The sequence below is a fragment of the Strix uralensis genome, chromosome Z (assembly GCF_047716275.1).
Source record: "Strix uralensis isolate ZFMK-TIS-50842 chromosome Z, bStrUra1, whole genome shotgun sequence".
Classification (NCBI taxonomy): Eukaryota; Metazoa; Chordata; class Aves; order Strigiformes; family Strigidae; genus Strix; species Strix uralensis.
In genome coordinates this window covers 76,013,478-76,031,080 of record NC_134012.1, presented here as the reverse complement: position 1 = coordinate 76,031,080, position 17,603 = coordinate 76,013,478, and the positions used below count along the sequence as shown (strand labels likewise).

The 17,603-nt window shown below is 41.1% G+C and overlaps 1 protein-coding gene across 1 annotated transcript; it reads right to left on the bottom strand.

The window, feature by feature from the left end:
• Positions 1-3,650: 3,650 nt before the first annotated feature.
• LOC141937986 (fructose-1,6-bisphosphatase 1) lies at positions 3,651-13,625 on the bottom strand. The gene is made up of 7 exons (XM_074856395.1): positions 13,417-13,625; positions 10,691-10,853; positions 8,922-9,014; positions 7,768-7,911; positions 6,399-6,536; positions 5,073-5,192; positions 3,651-4,070 (listed from the first exon to the last, which is right to left on the bottom strand). The coding sequence occupies exons 1-7, from the start codon at positions 13,584-13,586 to the stop codon at positions 3,879-3,881; spliced, it is 1,020 nt and encodes a 339-aa protein (XP_074712496.1). The 5' UTR covers positions 13,587-13,625; the 3' UTR covers positions 3,651-3,878.
• Between the last annotated feature and the right edge of the window lie 3,978 nt (positions 13,626-17,603).

Sequence of the window (17,603 nt, the reverse complement as noted above, 5' to 3'; positions counted from 1 at the left end):
GTTGGCCTACGGCTTCTAACATTTATCAAAACATCACATGCAGATGTGATTCTTTACTGTTGATTCCAAGTGATCTTTTTACACTGATCAAAAAGACGAAGTTCAGATCATCTTCTAACAGAAAGTTTGTTTTGGAGTTAGTAGTTCAAAGGGTATTCTCAGAGTTAATAAGCCCATTATTTGCATCTCTCTTTTTTTTTTTTTTCTAACTGAAAAAGCTCCAAATGCTTTTTACAGGTACTGGATACTTTTTAGTATGTATAAAGCATAATGCTTTGAGCTACTGCTCAGATAACACTCCTTCAACAAGAACTTAATTTACACTAATATGTAAAGAACACAGACTCTACACCCAAGCTTTCCAGAGGTATTGCAGCCAACAGTGGAGCAAGAAGAGAAATAAAATAATAAAACTTGGATAACGGCACAAGTCTGGGTTGCATAAAAACTTTACCCTATTTTGGTAAATAATCTCATCCCACTGAATGATAAAAACCTGAATGATTAAACTGATTGATTAATTACCATTTAATGGGGGGGAGAAATCAGATTGTTTCAAAAGTGCGTGATGATTCTTTATAAGCCTGAGAACTGCTCAGTGAGATGGGTTCGAAAAGCATAGAAAGGTTAAAAAAATAAACAAACATCTCAATTTGACAGATCCATGGAAGGTTTGCCCTCTAATATACAGATTACACAAGAGCTCTCAGGGATGATTCACAATTCCACTGGCATATAGTCTAGCCCTGTGCCTTAAAGGTGACACCTTTTCTAACTGATTTGAAATGTTAGTCACTTGGATGGTGCCGGCTAAAATTGGAGCCAGCGACCTTTCGCCAAATGCCACAGTTCAGCCTCTGAGTGGGGCAGTGGGTAGTGCTGCAGCGAGGCTGAAGGCAGACGCTGTGACACACCAACCCTCCTGCCCCACGTTGACGTGCAGGGTGAGTTCTGGAAAGGGGGCTTTGGAAGGAGATTACTGAAGAGTTCTCCCCACTGGTGGCTACATGGAGGTGCTGTTCAAAAGTAATACAGGCTTATTAATACAGATAGAAATAAAACCCCTATCTCACAATATGAAAATGCTAACTAAAAAAACCAGGCAAAACCAGAACACTGGAAACTGAGCTAGCAAACAAGGGCAGTATTGCCTTTCCTTCTATAACCTTTACCTACTGCCAGGATGATGTCTTAAAAATAGATATCTGCAACCCAGGGATTCCCGAAGAGGTTGAGGGCAGAATGCAACTGAGGAATTACTACAACTAGACAAAAATGACTGCTGTGGATGCTGTCTGTCAAGTTGTGCCAACAGACTAGTGAGGCACTGTAGTCCAAACTCATATAGAAAAAGTCAGAAAAAAGCTGTAAGGACTTCCAACTATCCTCTGCTTAGTGTATTTAAATGAAAAATTGCAACCAACTATGGCTCTGGGGATAGGTCAAATTGAGAACTTAAGGATCCAAAAAAGTTGTGCGTGACAACAGTCAGGCACTTTCATCCAGAACCTCAGAGAGGCTTAGAGTCCATCTCAGCATGCTGCCTGCTGTAGCTGATTTAGTGAGCTTGGAGTCTTTTAAAGTGCTATGGGGCATGTGCCAGAGCCAGCAAGTAAGGAAATGCTCGAGATGACAGGAACATGCAACTCCTTTGGGAAGTGTTTCAACATGCAAGGTAGGAATGTCCAGCCACTCTAACACCTTCACTCCTCATCAAAACTGAGAGACACTTGCTGTTTCTTTTGAAATCACAATGAAAAGACAAACAGCTGCAAGTATTGCATTTTTTTTTTCTTTTACAAAAGCGAGAGCACAGCCATATCTCAGTTGTAGGCTGCTCACTTGAACAGGCAGAGGAAGCAGCATTGGTCCTAGCACAAGGAAGAGCAGCCTGTGAAGAAAAACCCGGGCCACAGGAGCTCCCCAGCACACGGCTGTCCCGCTCGCTGCCTGGTCACATGAAGTCCTCTCCCACATCATGGCACAGGGCTCATAGGTCAGGGTAGTAAACTTCCTCCTTCCAGGCTGGTCCCCTAACTGGCAACAAGGGCACCTCACTGGGAGATATGTGTTTGAGCCTTCTCCCAGAGGAGAAATAATCAGAAATTAGACAACATAACGCATGGTCATTGTTTGTGGGGTGCCTGATTTTGCAGGTGCATGTCAGGCTAAGTATGTAAGCCATGATCTGCTCATTCTCCAGAGCAGAGTTTGGCCTACAGAGGAGTCAGATCCTGTGCAGGGGCAGACTTGGGCCTTCACAGTGTAAAAAGCAAGAGCACAGGCAGAGCGAAAGCTCGGTGGAGATTTCCAGGACTGTTCCAATCCTTTAAAGGCTCAGGTACCTGAAAGCCCTGTCTTCACTAACAAAGCCTTATCAGAAACGGCAGTTTCAGCAGAAACTAGGCAATTCAGTTCCTTCCAGGAATGTCTTGTCTTCTACCACTTTGGAGAACAGATGCATGTATGCACCCATCCAAGGTTTACCAATATACCTCCAAATGCCCCAAATGCAACCTGCATCAGAACAAGGGTCCCTCAGACCTTTTTGTGTGAGCCCTCATAGCGCATGCCTTCGCGCCATGGCCTTAGGTCCCCCCCCACACTCTTGTCTTCTTGTTTTACCAGAAGAACCAAGCTCATACAGGCTATTTGCACTGATGTATGCATAATCCTTAGACAGGCAGGTTTATAGCTCATTGCACCCATAGACATGGGCTCCTAGACTGTGGCTTGAGTGAATGTTCAGTGGCAGTCTACCCAACAGCAACATCCACATGTCCCTTAGTTTGAGTTTGGCAGTGTGAAATGTAAAAGATTTGCAGATTTAGACTGATTAAAAAACCTTGTGGGCCATAAACTGTGCCCAGACAGGTGGGCAGCCCATCTAGCTCCCCAGCACTAACATCGTGTTCCCAGCAGCATGCTCTGAATCAGCATATTAAATGTCAGTATACTTTGTGGGGATCTTCGCAACTTACTTCTGCTTGCGCAGCAGAATCCTTTTCCATAGTAATGCACACTCCCAAAATAACACAAAGAACACCTGGTGGGGGTTGCTAGCAACACACAGGTTCATTTTTTTTATCAAGCAAACAGGTTAATTTCTGGCATATCTTTGCCAGAATTAATAATAATAATAATAATCTTAGCCATCTTATCACAACAGATTGGTACCAAGCTGTCTATACATGCTCCTTATCCAATTCAAAATCCACCTCCAAAATATAATTTTCTTTCCTTGTGTAACTGGATCTGACAGAGTGCCAGCTGGCAATATTAACACAATGTGTCAGAATTAACATACACTAATGTATGTGTTTCACAAATGTTAATTCTCTGTCAGAATAAGCCCAGACTGAAGTACAGTGAGTAACTTTTGGGGCCCAGAAACAATGTGTGAAGGCATACACATTAGCGTTTGTATTTATTGCCAAAGAAGTAAAGACTGGTCTAGGAAAGTTCACTCACTATAAGAGGCTGTGGAATCTTCCCTGCAAGATTTTTAGAAGAGGACAGAGTCAGATATTCTGGTGATAGTTTGTAGTTTGTCTGAGAAAGTTGAGCCTTCCCCTAGTTATTGAACACAGTATGTCCTTATAAAACAGTGGCTTTTGTGTAATCACAAATGATAAATGAAAAAGCAAATGTATTTTTCCCTTGCTTTTACTTTTAATGCTTCCTTTAATGCAATCTTCTAATGCTTTTCGTTGTACAATGCAATTGCACAAGATTTCACTTTTAAAAAAAATCTTATGAAAATATGGCTATCTTGCTACAGAGGTCAGACCATTCAGTCTTGCAGCACTGCAGTGTGTTCTTTGGTTCAGCTGTAAGGCATTTCTTCCCACCAGCACAGTGACTCCAGCAAATTTTCTTTACTTAGCTGAATGCTTCTTGACTATTTCAAGGTACTCCTTCACATCATCAGGAGATCCCAAGACAACAGGCACTCTTTGGTGGATATCCTCAGGCACTATATCTAGTATTGCTTGATGCCCAGTTGTTGCTATTCCCCCAGCCTTCTCAATAACAAAAGCCATAGGATTGCATTCATAGAGCAGTCTCAGCTAGAAGAGAAAAATCAAAATAGCAAAGGTCAACCCAGGCAATGCTGAGAATCATGAAATGTAAATATATTTAGTGTTTGATTTAAAACCAATCAACACTCAAAGTACTCCATATTTTATATAAACTTTGACTCAAGAATGAAATTTGGTGGACTTTTCTTTCAAACAAAACACAGTGACTGCTGGATTTGCCCAAATTGAGTGCTTTCTCCATAGCTCATGTTTGCATTGTGCTCTTTACACAGAGATAAAGCTTGTATGTAAGACACAACCTTTAACAAGGCAGCAGACCACGTAGGCCTGTGTGAAAAGAAAGAAAAACACTGGCCCTGAGTGTGTCATTAGGTTTCTCTAATGAATAACTGCATCTTATCTGCAACCTGAAGCAATAATTTACAGACAATTACAAAACAGATGAAAGGTCTTTGCTGAATAAACAGTCCCCTTGTCAGCCTGTAACTGTGTTATCTTCCCTGACTGGCCATCGTCCTGGCAGAGGCAGCCAGGCATCGTTCCTCCAGATGAGGCAGTGTTAACAAGTACAAGATGCAGATGTTTTTACTTTGGCACAGCTTCTTGTAAGGGACGCACTAAATTTAGGCTTCTTACATACTAGCTTGTAATAGGAGTGTCAGGGTAATGTGGGTGGTTTATTTTGCTTTGTAATGTTTTTCTTGGTTGGGACCAGCATGGTTTGGGCTAAGATGGTACAGAGAAGCCTGTCTGAACAGCACACCTCTTGGTATGCTCCATAATCTGAATGGACCTGGGGTTAAAGAGAAGTCAATGCAGCTGAAACAGTTTAGAAGCAGCCCTAAAACAGACGTCTGACAACAGGTTGCTGTCACTCATGACAGGGTGCAAGGAGTGGCCATACCCACATACCAGAGGTGCAAGGTACCAAGTTATAAAACTCATGTTCTGCAGCCAAAATACTGATCTATGGTAGTGAAATATCTAGATAATGTAACATTTTCTGTAATTGGGCTTATTCAGATTTACCTTTCCTTTGGGACTTTTGGAGTTTGCAGGATACAGAAAGATTCCTCCATACACCAGTGTGCGATGTACATCAGCCACCATAGATCCTATGTACCTCCCACCATATGGTGAAGTGCCATCCTACAGAAAGACATTTAAATAAATGTAACTTTCAATTACATCAGGTTAATATTTTTTTTTCTTCTTCCCTTCTCTAACTCCTCCATATTGTGATTCATTGATAATATTCAAAACAGTTTTGGAGAAAATTTCAATTTCCTCCTCATTTTCTAAAATCCAAGGAAGAGGACTGACAGAAGATTTCAGGATAGATGAATAGCAGTGCCAACAACAGAAAACGCACATATGCTCTCCATCAGTGCTCTAACCCTTTGGAATATACTGCATTTCTAGTAGTAAAAAGATCCAGTGCTAGGAATTGATGTTGGGTTTTTTTGTTTTGTAGCAGTAAAAAATATCAAGGACTAGAAGTAGTGATCTTTCCTACTTCTTCTACCCATTTTTGCCAGCTTTTTTGGTAAGAAAAAGTTAATAGTTGACTACTGATATTACTTCCTTATTATACTCCAGAGAGTATGTTTTAACATCTAAATAAACAACACCTTAAGCCTGGCAAGATGCCAGGTGAAAGCACCGGTCTTTGTTCAGAGCAAGATCAGGAAGTCAAGAAGGGACACAAAGACTTAACAATAGCAAATGCTTACACTTCATTGTGAATGTAATAACTTCAGTGATGACAGATGTAAGGTGTGAGAACAGGCATGACTTTTATGGGCACTCCTTAGAGCTTCAGGCCTCCTGACACCAGCACCACAAAGTGAACCCTGAAACTACACTAGCTTTTCAAGTGAGAGGCCTCTTCAGGATCTAGCTTGTGTGAGCACTGAGCAATGACCCACTGCCATCCCCCCTTGGCTCTCCATCTACTCAGACACTACAGTGAGGAAGCAGCAATCTAACACACATGCCAATCAAATTTCTTCATCACCAGATGAGACCTCCTCTCTAGTTGACTACCAAATTCCCAGTTTTGCCTCCAGCACCATTACTCAGGTGCCCAGACAGGAAGGAAGATTAAAAAGAAAAAAGAAAGAAAGGGGAACAAAAAAAAGAAAAAAAAAGAGGTGCAATGCCGTACTGAAGGATGGTGAAATATCTGGTCACATCGACCGTTGCTCTAACTATCAGTCCTACATGAAGATACATTTTAAATACACAAGAAAGGAAAACAAACTCTGAACAGTGCATGAGACAGTGATTGATCATAGAGTTGGAAATTGAGTGTTTCTTGTCATCTGAAAGTTTCTCTGAAACAGGTTCTTTTACCTCAGGGAACTTCTTCTTTTTAAGATACTCTGTGACTGCAGAATCGAAGTATTTAGCATAGCCTTCATTAAGACTGTAGATATTTCCCTTCTTTTTGATTTTCACATCCCTATCCACCAAAATGAATTCTCCAATTGCCTAACAGTAAGAAAGAAAAACAATTTGTGAACGTTAATTGCTCATTTATTTACAAACCAGGGCAAAAACCAATCATACACACAATTTATGAGAAATTTACTACTGCTGCCACTTTCTTTAATAACTCAGTAGCTACAAAAAAAGTGGAATTTGCAATTTAGATGCGAAGTGTTTTGCTTATCCATAAAACACAGACAGAGCATGAATCCTGGGGTCATGCAAGCTTCTTCATACTACCATTGCCAGCTCTCTATCACTTTTTCATGCAAAAAAATGCTGTTGCCTGTAGATTTATTTAGCTCTCCACTCTTTTGCTAGACTTACAATGAAAGTACAGCTCTGACGAGTTTGGAACTGAGAGTGCTGGTTGAAGCAATGCATAATCATGTTCAAGTAGCTGTAGATATTCCAGTTCATCTTAGCTTGGGCTAACTGGATGCCTGAAGTCAAGAGAGTCAATCTCTATAAGGAAGGGCTGGTCTGTTTAGTTTTCACTAAAGTAAATTTCCAAGTTAGTGCTAAAAATAAACAAAATATCATGTGTGCTCAAAGTTAAATCTGCTATCTAAATATAGACAAAAATACATGCAGCTACTTAAGCTGTTACTTATAGGGAGCACACAGTTATATTACCTGCTGCTTGATGACTGCAGCTTCTAAAAATTTAACACTGGCAAGTGACACAGCCTGACTAACTGATAACAAAAAAAGGATCACTAAAGCAAACTACTTTCTGCTATGGTCAATATGACTTCTATTTTAAAACTCATATGGCCAACGCATGCTAAAACGTCAAATGCACCCAAACATGTCACTTACTCTTTTACACATCATGGTGGGATCTGAAAACACAGAAGAAGGTTAAATATTTCTGCTTCTCTGGTTTACTAAGGTCCTATCATTAAGGAAAAGAAAAGTCTTAAAGGGCATTCTGCATTGCAGAAAACAGCACATTTTAAATATCAGATGACTTGGCAATTTGGCACATTCTGTATATTTGCTTCACTGACTCGGCTGTCTTCCCATTGTTGAATCACACATAGCACTGCTGCAGTGGGCAGACAGAATGTAAGAATCTCTTGACCTTATTTCCAATGGGTTATAAAGTGTATTTCTTTTATCCACGTTAGCTTGAAAATCACTCCTTTGTTTGATTTTTCTGCGGACAAACAGTACTTAGAGACAGTATCTTGTTATCCTTAACGAACAAAGAAACAGAACACATTCTCACCGGATCCAGCATGAAACAGTTGACACCTCCAGCGGAAGTAGCCAGTACCAACATTGTGGCACTCCCATAGAGAGCATAACCCGCTGCCACAAGATTACGCCCAGGTTGTAAAGCATCTTTACCAGAAGGTTCGTCAGGGGACATCTAGAATAAGAAGGAACATAGTCAGCTTTGCTTATTTCTGTAGCTGATACATAACTGGGGTCTCTGTGAAAGCAACAGTCTTCTACTCCATATCCATGCATGAGGTGGCACAAATGCTTCCATGATCCACAACTGAGATTCTTACTGGATGCACTAATACAAATTATATGGAGGAGACAAACACACTGATCTAGAAATGGTCTTGTATAAACCTAGTTGGAATGCAGGAAACAGGAAAGGATTAAGGAGATAATAGAGAGCTGTGTACCTCCTTGTACACAGGTGATGATGAACACAGCTCGGAGGAAAACTCCAAGGCACAGTTGAAAAGCAAACAATGAAAATGACTCACGGCATTCACAGCTGATCAAAAGTACTTCGGATTATTTTTTCTTTTGCTTCATACAAAAATGAAGTTGAAAATAGTTATTTTGGCATGTATGACAACATACAAAAGATTATTAAAATGGACAGCTGGGTGTGTTTTATCTGACTTACTTTTTCCTACATCTTGTGACATGTAAGTCTGGTATTTCAAGCTCCTTCAGACAAGGTTTCTGCCTTTCACAGTGAATTAAACACTTCAAATGCACATGCCATGTTTCAGCTCAGGTTTGTGTTTGAAGCCTGTCCTCAGGCTAACAGGACTATTAGTACAGAGAACAACAAAACTAAAAGCAATTCCCCAGGTTGTTGACAGCCACGTGGTATTTGTCTCAACACAAATATTCATGAAATCTAAGACATGATTTGTTTGTAAGGGGTAGTTCCTTTAGCTGGCTAAATATCAGTCAGGCGTGCACATATAGGTATCTCATTTTCTATGAGACTAGTGCAAATCCCTCACAAATGTTTTATACGGGTGTCTGTAAAATAGTAGATTTAACTTAAAGCTGGTTCTGAAAGACTCTTTCAGTTTAGTTACATTTTATTAAGTCTTCACATGCAATTATAATTCATCAAATTGTGCACAACGATAGCTTTTCCTGTCCTACATGAAGGCATTTTACCTTTCTATAGATGGCAAAGATGGTCCCAATGGAAACAAGACAGTCAATGTTTGATGAGCCATCTAGAGGGTCTATGCAGACTATGTATTTACCCTAGAAAATATAAAAGAGGGAGCAACTAGATTAGTGACCCACTTCCCCCAAATAAAAGTACCTCAGTAGGTAAATTTTCTTACAGACTTTCAAAGCAATATAAACTTTTATAGCTTATGAAGGAAGTGAATTCAAATGTTAGAAATGCTTTCGCCCAGATTTCATTCTTGATTACAACTGTGTGATCTGTGCCACAGTAGAAGTTGGGAAAGTAAGTAACAGATGATGACATGGGAAAGGTGAAGTTTTCCTACACAATTTTTAATTAAATATATATATATACACATTTTAATTATTAGTTTAACTTCATCTACTGAATTAAGGCTGATCCTGTAATATCTACCATTTAGGTTACACTTTCTCGTCTCTAACAAAATGGCTTTCTGAATTATAAGGAAAAAAACAAATTAAGAAGATCAACCCTTTTCATGCAGAGGTAAAATTAGAGACACTAAAAAGGCCTTTAACACCTGACATTCATAAACTACACATTTCACTTTATCTGTGCTCTGAATGAACAGATGGTCAGAAATTACCTTAGCAAGTCTGTGGTCTTATCCTGGTTTTTGGGATTTTCCCCACCCAGAAAAAGTATGGTCCCTGCCTATTGTCATATTAAGGATTCCTGTAGGTACAGGAAATTGCCAGTACTGGGGAAACAGCTGAATCAACTGTACCTTCTAAATAGCTAGGCTTCCCCTTATGTTATCCACAGTCATTTTAACACATAACAACAGTAAGTGTTTATTCACTTTTTGTTTGATTTCACCCTGCATGCCAGAAACTTATTTAAGTCGAACAGTGCTCTACTCTGCAGGTAGGAATTCTGGGTAGGAATTCTGATAAAAACACCATATTAGCTCACATTTACTTTAGAAAAGCATCCCATCACTGAGCCTCCCTCAGTGATCTTTGAGGATCTAAAACTATAATTATATTTGTTCAGGTCTAAAGCAATCTTTGTTCACCCAATGCCTGTAAAATCAGTTTTCAAGATTTCTCATCAGGGAGAGAAAGAGAGAACTGCTTTGACAAAGCAAACATTATTATACTTTCTGAATTATGTTTTAGTTGTTTGTTTTTGCTAAATTTTTACTCAGATTTTTATATGATCACACCAAAATATTACCTAGGAAAAAGGAATGATCACTCAACAAGTGCATGCAGACTTCTGAATATAAATAATAATAAGTAATAAATGAGTAAATTTTTTTTTATTATTGTTGCTAAAGCCTCTCATGGGCTTCAAGGACAATTTACATGAACGAAAGAATTTGAGATTTGGTCTGCACAGAAGAGCTCCTCAGTGTCCTCCTGAGAAAGATACTTTATGAAAGGGCTTGACTGACTCAGAGCATAGTTCCAGAGATCAGATAGGATAAACAAGAAATTAGTTTCCTTCACAATTAGGAAAAGCTGGGAAAAACAGAATGTGGGGAGGAACAATAGAGGAAAAAAACACAAAAAACAAGCGTCAGTCTCAAGAGCAGAAATAACAGAAAGGACAAATGTTGACTGACACTCTCTTCACCTGAGCCTTACCCCTTCATTCACCAGTATAGAAAAGTACATGTTTTCTGAAATTTTTAGCTCAGTTTCAGTTTCTCAAATCTGAAGCAATACACCTGTAAAGGCTGATTTGAAACCAAGCGGGGAGAACCTTTAAAGCTACTAACCTGTTTTTCAGCTTCCACTATCACAGCATCTTTGTTTTCTTCCGACACGATAACACATGTGCTGAAGGATGACTTGAGCATGTTAATCACCAGGTCATTGGACAGGATGTCCAACTTCTTTACTTGATCTCCTGTCACATTGGTAGACCCAGCAATTCCATAGCTAGAGCAATGGCAAGAGAGAGCATTTCATGAGAACGGGGCACTACATCTTCTGAAGTGCCCTGTTTCTGGCAACCTTGTGCTTGTAAAGCATGTTGTAAGACAAACAGCACTTTCTGATGATATCTCAGCTCTCTTAAGCCTGGGTTTTATTTACTGTCCAGTGGATTCTTGGTGAGACCTGCTAACATTAGATGTGGTGGCAAATCTAGAAGACACTGAACATGAGGAACACAAACCAAGGAATCGCCTTTCAATGGTCCTTAAACTATAGCAAACATAGACAGAGCAGGCTGTGAAGGCTGAATTACAATAATTTGGTTATTTAATCAGCTCTTAACTTTAAGACCTGAATACTGACCTGAATCCTAGGTTCCAATATTATAGCTGCATACCCTAAAAGCTGAGACTTCAATAGAAACTCATACCTAAAAAGTAACAACAAACTAATGACACTAGTTACACTATAACTTCTGTATGTAATTTGCTACTGGTTAGCAACATGATATACAAATTGCACTAGAAACACTTTGCTCACAGGTAAATCAACATTTTTATGGTTCAATGTTTTCAGTTTTGACTTTAGGTAGTAAACATCTCCTTGGGAATAAAACTCAGAAATATAAATACAGAATACAAATAATACCCTGTGAGCTAATCAGAATCAAACCATCTGGCATCAGGAAGTACCAGGAGACTTTGCGATAGGTGATTTCGAAAACATTCAAAACAGAGAGGGGAAGTTTAGCTCTTAGAAGAGAAAAACAATAGCCAGCTCTGCACATATTCAGATGACTCTTGCATACTTCAACTACGATTCATTGATTAGGCTGAATACTGGTGTTTCAATTTTTTTGTAACAACACTGAACACACTACTTTAGGAATGTACTGCATTTCTTCAGTTTAATGCATGAGACAAAGAAAAACATCTGGCATAATTCTCTGTCTTTCTCTTTCTCCCTGTTACAGTGGCCTGAATATTTTTCTGGAAGTGTGGAAGTGCTTTTAGAAAACAATGTACTTTGAACAGTGCACTTCCAAGCAGAGGCACAAGTCCTCATCCTCAGAGCAATAACTCCATATGGCCAGCAGCTACAGCTCTCACACCTCGTCTGTTGGGGACTTCTCGGAGGGGACGGCAGAGTGCCCTGCGCAGAGCCCGCAGCTGGGAAGGGAGTGGCCTCCCCAACTGTTCTGCACCTTCACTGCTGGGAAGCACTGAGCATACAGCTGAGCCTGAGGATGACCCTCAGAAATGGGCCCCAGCGATCCCTACTTGTTCACATTCCCTGATAGCCCAGCAAAATCCCACCACTGGTTACAAAATGCAGTCCCACAATGGGAGATGCACTGCTCAAGGAGGCTCACAAGTCTGAAGCTGGCTACCCCAGCACTGGTGGAGAGTCAAACCATTGTAGGGGAGCATAAGGTAAGGCTATCAGCACAGGTATTGAACCTGTGGGCAGCTGTCAATAGACATACATGCCTACATAAGGAATGGGGCCTTAGGCTGTTGCAAATCAGGTCACTGATGGGAAACCCTGATTTTTACTGATAGACATAGGAGGCACATGAAAGGCCTAGCACATAGTGATTAAAAAACTACCACAGTTATATAAAGTCTGAAGTCAAAACAGAGAAGAGTATTTCAAACATACAGGAAGTGGAGGATTTTTATTCTCTATTGCAGTTGCCTCTGCTTATTAACTACAGTCACCACATTTTTCAGCTCTCTGATACATTTTGTAATAAATGTTACCCTGTATTGCCAAATGTCTTTTGCTTTTTTCTGTTTTCTGCTACATGGTTTGTAGAGGCACATTTTCTGCTACATTTTCCATTAAGTAATGAAGCAGCCCATGTCTAAAGCCCTGATCAGAACTCAATTTGGCTCATCCACAATACGTAAAATACTTTAGGGGATTAGTTACCTACAACCGGTTTCAGTTATTTAACATTTCAAGAGCTCTAATTTCCTTCTGGTGCATCTCCAGAGCAACTCCCCACTGACTACAGACACCACTGTTCCTAACCAGTGCCCTTTCTAAAAGTCTTAACCATCCAAAGCTTCACAGAGAAACTCAAGTTGCTATGATGCAATATGAAGAAAACCACACTGAATTTGATTAAAAGCCTCATAACGTAAAACGGTGCTTTGATATTAAGATACTGACTACAATGAGCAATAATTCAGCCATCGCTTGACAGGCTTTGTCTTTCAGTCTGTTTGTTTGGACTTCTAGTCCATGGCACACAAACCTGCTGAAGGTTTGCATGAAGGTCTATCAGCTGCAGACATCTGTCAAAGACTGCATGCCTTATATTATTAAAAAGTCATAGGACCCATTTCACCTGAGAAAATCAAGAGTCCAAGGTGCTAAAGGAGTGAGTTACAGCTCTGTGCAAGGGGAGGGGGTGTGGATGCAATCCACCCGCAGGCCTTTGGGGTGACACCCCCCACCCCCACCACCGCGGAGGCGGCAGGGTCCCCTGGACGCGCAGGGATGCGTGGAGGCGCGGATGGTACCGGCGCTCCCCCCGCCCCGCCACCCCGGGACTCACAGGTTGGCGATGCCCGCCTTCCGGACGGCGGTGGAGATGGCTTTGATGGCCGTGCAGAGGGAGTTGAGGAGCTGCGTGAACTCCCCGGTGCCTTTCGCCCGCCTGCCTTCCTCCATCACGAAGCGGGTCATGGTGATGACATTGGTGTCGAAGGCGGAGCGGTCCGTCATGTTGGCGGCGACGGGAGAGTGGAGCGCCCGCCGCCGCCGCCGCCGTCACTAGTCCGGGATGAAGGGGTGGGGGGGTGGGGGGGGGCGGGGGGCGTGTCCGGGGGCGTGTCCGAGGGCGGTGAGAGTCCGGAGCGGAGGGTACCCCGCTCTCGCCCCCTCCCCCCGCCGGGCTGGGGGAAGGCGGGGATGGGGATGGGGATGAGGGTGAGGGTGAGGGTGAGGGTGAGGATGAGGATGAGGATGAGGATGAGGATGAGGATGAGGGTGAGGGTGAGGGTAAGGGTGAGGGTGAGGGTAAGGGTGAGGGTGAGGGTGAGGGTGAGGGTGAGGATGAAGGTAAGGGTGAGGGTGAGTGTGAGGATGAAGGTGAGGATGAAGATGAGAATGAAGATGAGGATGAGAGGAGCCCCGCCCCCCCTTCCCCCTGCCCCCCCTAAAATAACTGCAGCGTGGAAACCCCAGAAGCATCCTTTTTTTGACCAAAGAGAGTCTCATTCCTACACACTGCAGGGGACAGATGCTTGAGGCATCTGGTATGTGAATGGCACAGAAAGAGAATCAACACACGGGTCCTGCAGCTCGTAGGGTTGGCAACACTCACACTTCAATGGTCATGGCCCTGAAAGCACGACCAAAAATGCAGAAGTCTGCTTCGTTTCACTGCTTGATTGCAAAACTCCGAGTGTGATATGTGGGTTATGGTGAACTGCACACAATCTACAGAGCAAGGTTAGTATCTTCTGCCTCACAGGAATGCTGTTATCCTGACCCAGCAGTACAGGAAAAACACACATTTAGTAATCGATTCCATCAAGTATTAACTTCTGTTTAAAGAGATCATGCTAAACCCATGTGCACCAATGTATTCAACACCATAAAAAAGCTTCAAGGAAACAGCCACTGGCAGCTGGGCCCAACAATGAGATTTTTGTAATAAACTCTCCAACCTGTTCAATAGAAAGATATAGGTCAAGTCCCACTCCAAAAGCTAGAAACTAATGCACCTCATAGAAATACTGCTAGAAACATAGACCATCCTGAACCTCACTGCTTTTGACACCAGCCTTTCTGGTTGTGCAGCAAAATCAAGCAATATGTTTTGCTGCTAATGTTTGATTAGAAAAATGCAGGCACTAGTAAGTGAAACCAGGTTCACCCAACACCTGACCCTAGATACACACTTTCACACAATAATCTGACAAGTACAAATCTGGATATGGATGATCTACTCTATACGGTGTACATTTGTTGTACTACCTATCAATTTATCTTTGTATTATCTAAGGAGATAAATCCCAGAAATTCTGACTACTTTTCAATAGAATACATCTGTGAGTTGGATAAGTACAGTCTCAAATCCTAAAATTGAAACCACAAACTGAAATAATTCCTGGTGGTGTGAAATGCAGGGCACAAATCTTTTAATATGTGCAACTCTTTGCACAGATATGTTCTTTCTTCATGCAAAGCACATGGCATATAGACGTTACATACTTCAAAGGTATGCATAAATGTCTTCTCCTGCAAGTGCATACAACTTTGGCCTAATTTAGCCATGCCCAGGATTACAGACAGTCCTGAAGATATAAGTAGCTGTAATGCTCTTCTGAATGGATATTTCAGTCTTTGGCAAGTGGTTACCAGCCCAGCATCACAAAAATGTTCTTGGAGTGGCAGGTAGATTTTTAAAAATTTACAAAACATTGAAACTGGCTCTTTCTTTAAGGGTAAACAATGTTTTATCAACCACCTATAGCAACTACTCCAGTCTTCATAGTTGACAACAATTAATAGCAAAGATCACATAAAATTTTGGATGAGTGCACTTAAACTGAATAGAAACAAGTATGCTAGAACAACCTGGGAATATGGGTGTGGGAGTTATGGTAATAAACCCCAGAGTTGCTGATTTGGGACAATTTACCTTATTTGTGAAGACCCTGACAAATACATCAGTAACCTGCAGGAAGAGCTGTACTTCAGTGTAAAGATGAGTTCAAAATGGTCACAACCTGAGGTTTTGGTATCCAGGTCTGAGGGTAACTCACCTCTTCCACTTTAGTCACAGGTCTACACATATTCTACTCAAGTTCTGAGCTGAAACCCATGCCCTTTTGGAGTTGGTGGGGTGAGTGGGACAAGAGTTTTACTTCACCATTCCTACCATGGAAGCCAGGTAGAAACAAGCAAGCTGTGAACAGAAGTAGCAATCATTTGAAAGGATGCTGGTTTCACACTGGTCCATCCTGATATGCAAGTAGTGTAATTATTCTTAGCAGATATAGCGTGTTCATAATCTTCTGCAGTCAGGACAACTCAATATACTATAGATTAACCCATTTCCACACCCCTGGCCTTAGAATATGTGCATACATTTGTCTTTTCTGGGATTCCACTATAGTGTAGAAAGTTGACTTGACATTAAATAATTAAGATCTAATGGTAGAGGGTGGACAAGTTGTGAGAACATAAAGCTTAGTGCCATAAATTGCCTGATACCTACCCAACTTTTCAGCCAGAATCTCAACCTGCAGTGAGTTTCCTGATGTGACAGTTGGCTATTTAGCAGGCTATCTAGCTAAGCTTATCTATACTAGCCAGAGACTGCAGTGTAGGTATACCCTGAGATTATTCCGATCAATTCTCAAGCATGCATTTGTTAAGAGAAAAGATAACCAGCTTAGCCAGTGTTATAATATGGGCTTATTTTTTTCCTCTTTGTCAGTATTTTCACATCTCTTAGGACAATACAGGAAGATGTCAGAAGCAAAATGAAAAAGGAGATATCACCAGTGTCAAAAGATATTTGAAATACAGATGAAAAATTTCAACATACTAAAACACATATGCAGTCCTACAGCCACCATGTTGTGTGGTAACTATAAAATCACTGTAAGATTAAAAGTAGGTTCTACATGCTGTGAACCTTTCCCTTTAGAAATCAGTAGTTAAACATTTATTGAAAATGAATTTGTGGCATTTGAGAAGAAAGGTCAGTGCCGGTTGACTAAACATTGCTGAAACAGCTCACTTCCATATAGAAGAAAACAGTCTTGTTTGTGAACAAATGACGTTCAACATGGTTCACAGCTATTTTAGAACTGTAAGTATCCAAAACCACATAACTTCTTTGAAACAAACTTTTCTCCCAGCACATAAAATCCCAAATGTGTAATTATTTTGAAAATAAGACACATGCTGATGAGAAAACCCCAGGTATTTTGTCATTAAGCTTGCCTCCTGTAGGTTCAAATGACAGCCAAAAAGACAATGGGAGTGAAATCCCTTCAAAAAGACCTTCTTCTACTGGAGTAAGAGTGCCCATGTGGGAAAGACAGCTCTAGGTCCCACTTTTGCTGAGTAAAAATTTTCTTTGTGCAAAAGTGTCACAGCTGCAGAAGTTTTGTGCTAGGTGGGTGGATGGAGAGTACAATCCAGCAAGTCAAACTAAGATCACTCGCAAGGCAGTGTCACGCCACCAGTGCTGATGACCTCTACCTTGCTATGGCATGATGTTTAGGGCTGGGGCAGTGTGAAGAGGATTACTGAGGCTGGTCCTTGCTGCTGCAGGAGATGGATCAGAAAGAGCTGCAGTAGCTTGTGCAGAGCTTCAGTCAGGGAAGAGTAGCATGTGGGAAATTGCCAGGCTGATTTCTACCTCGACAAACAATCTTCCGACTTTGATTCAGAAAGGGCTTCATTTTGCCTACATGCATTTCCTATGCTGGGACAGCATCCCAGAATATTCATTTATGACTGTGATAGCAGAGTGCTTCACATCTCAGGACACGGGTGAATGATACCAGAAAGCATACACTTACGTAAAAATTTATGTAATTATGAGTACAAATTGGCTAAAAGTTTCTTAGTATAGTAGCTGTAAAATGGGATTCATTTAACATTATGCATTAAATTACTCTGACAATTTGTACAGATTTCCCTATGATTAATAAGCAGAATTAAACTATAAGGTTAATATTAATTAAAATCTAGTGTGAAGGGATTTTCGTGTACCGT

What these genes read in the sequence shown, in the direction of transcription:
- LOC141937986 (XM_074856395.1), bottom strand. Translation starts at nt 13,586, where the DNA reads ATGACGGACCGCTCCGCCTTCGACACCAATGTCATCACCATGACCCGC. An exon ending in AAGGCGGGCATCGCCAACCT is followed by an intron (nt 10,854 to 13,416) that starts GTGAGTCCCGGG and finishes CCATTGCTCTAG; the next exon opens with CTATGGAATTGCTGGGTCTA. An exon ending in CCAAAAGTCCCAAAGGAAAG is followed by an intron (nt 4,071 to 5,072) that starts GTAAATCTGAAT and finishes TTTCTCTTCTAG; the next exon opens with CTGAGACTGCTCTATGAATG.